This window comes from Lottia gigantea (assembly GCF_000327385.1).
Source record: "Lottia gigantea unplaced genomic scaffold LOTGIsca_7329, whole genome shotgun sequence".
NCBI lineage: Eukaryota > Metazoa > Mollusca > Gastropoda > Lottiidae > Lottia > Lottia gigantea.
In genome coordinates, this window is record NW_008710459.1 from 1 (window position 1) to 1,695 (window position 1,695).

Genomic DNA, 1,695 nt, shown 5'->3' on the forward strand with positions numbered 1-1,695 from the left:
ATGACTGAGAAGTTGAGCTACAGGTGTCAATCAAGGTTTCACATCTCCGCCCAGTCCAGCCTGCTTCACAGATACATGTGTAATCATTGACCAGATTGTCACAGCGCTGACTGTGGATACAGGGATTACTGTCACAGCTGTCGATACTCTCCTGAAACAGAAATGATATTCAATGGAGTTTTACGTCCATGACCATTCTGAACGCTTACGATTGATAATCTGAAATGGAGTTGCATGTTTCACGTTTCTATCTCAGACGGTATAGAATCTAGTGAAATATAACTGAAAATAAAGAAAGACAAACGTGTACATTGGATTGTGTAAAATGTAAATCAAATGGTATCGACGCCTTAATCTATGCGAAAAACAAAACTAAGAATGTCACAAAAAGTCATTTTGTGAGATCTAAGGATCTGTGAAGGACCTATCAGTAAGTACATGATAGTATCTCATGATCTGATCTTGAAGTTGATCGGTATTGTATGGCCTCATTTTTTACCCCTTTGTAATACAAACATCATTATTATTATCATTAACTTACACCACATGTAGCTCCTTTAAAACCAGGTTTACATTCACATCTGGAGGTAGTTGTTCCAGTATTAATACAGTTGGCGGTATTCAGAGGATTACAGTTGTTCTTATCACAAGGTACTGGACCATTCTGACATCTCGAACCTATAACAGAATCTTCTCATTTATTATATCAGAAAGAGTTTTAGTCGTTGAAGAATTTACTTTACCAGCTGATAGAGCACAATTTCAGCTATCTGTATAGTCATCTAAATATTTACTTTACCAGATGATAGAGCCCAATTTAAGCTATCTGTATATTCATCTAAATATTTACTTTACCAACTGATAGAGCTCAATTTAAGCTATCTGTAATCGTCTAAAAATTTGCTTTACCAGCTGATAGAGCCCAATTTCAGTGATCCCTCGCTTAATGATTGATAAAAACGCCACTGTAAGGTATTTGTCCAGAAACCCACCTGTGAAGTCGTTCTGACACTGACAGCTGAAAGATCCCGGTGTATTTATACATTGTCCAGTATTACAGTCAATACTGAGATCTGTACATTCATTAATATCCTCGCTACACTGTAGTCCCCTGTAACCAGTCTTACATTTACATGTCACTACATCTCGATCAACATGACATACATGGTTGGAATCGCAGGATTCTGAGCACAAGTCTTGTCTCTTACATTGGGTGTCTTTAAACACTGAAATAAGAAAGATTAAATGGAATAAAGCTTAAATTGGTTCCTATTGTCGTCTCCATTGAAATCTAACAAGTTTACTGTCAATCAAAGCAAAGTTATTTTATTTGTAAGTGAAGAAGGCATATAGACGGGTAGCTAGGTAGATGACAAGTTAACATTCAGTTAGCTTTCTAAACCTCTGACTTACTGCTGTATAGACACGTAGACATGATAAGTACTAGCAACTCTGTCTGGACAATTTAGATTTTGAAGCATCCCTCGTTAGTGAGGATGAATAAAAACCCAAGTACTAACGATCCGAACCTCAGAACTAAACCCAAAATCCAAAACAACATCTTGGCAATACATTGGTAGCAGCTAATGAACTGTTCACATGAGGGGGTATATCAATTATAAAAGAGGAAGTATTTCATAATGAAAAGTGGCATGACTTTACCTCTGCTGAGACTACATCTATATCTGACTTCCA

At 36.8% G+C, this 1,695-nt stretch overlaps 1 protein-coding gene across 1 annotated transcript; it reads right to left on the reverse strand.

Annotated features, from left to right (window-relative positions):
• Positions 1-13: 13 nt before the first annotated feature.
• LOTGIDRAFT_70871 (hypothetical protein) lies at positions 14-1,188 on the reverse strand (the record flags this gene model as incomplete). Its single annotated transcript, XM_009066167.1, has 3 exons — positions 14-151; positions 542-671; positions 989-1,188. Coding segments are annotated over 3 exons (468 nt in total), but the record flags the coding sequence as incomplete, so codon positions are not given.
• Positions 1,189-1,695: the final 507 nt, after the last annotated feature.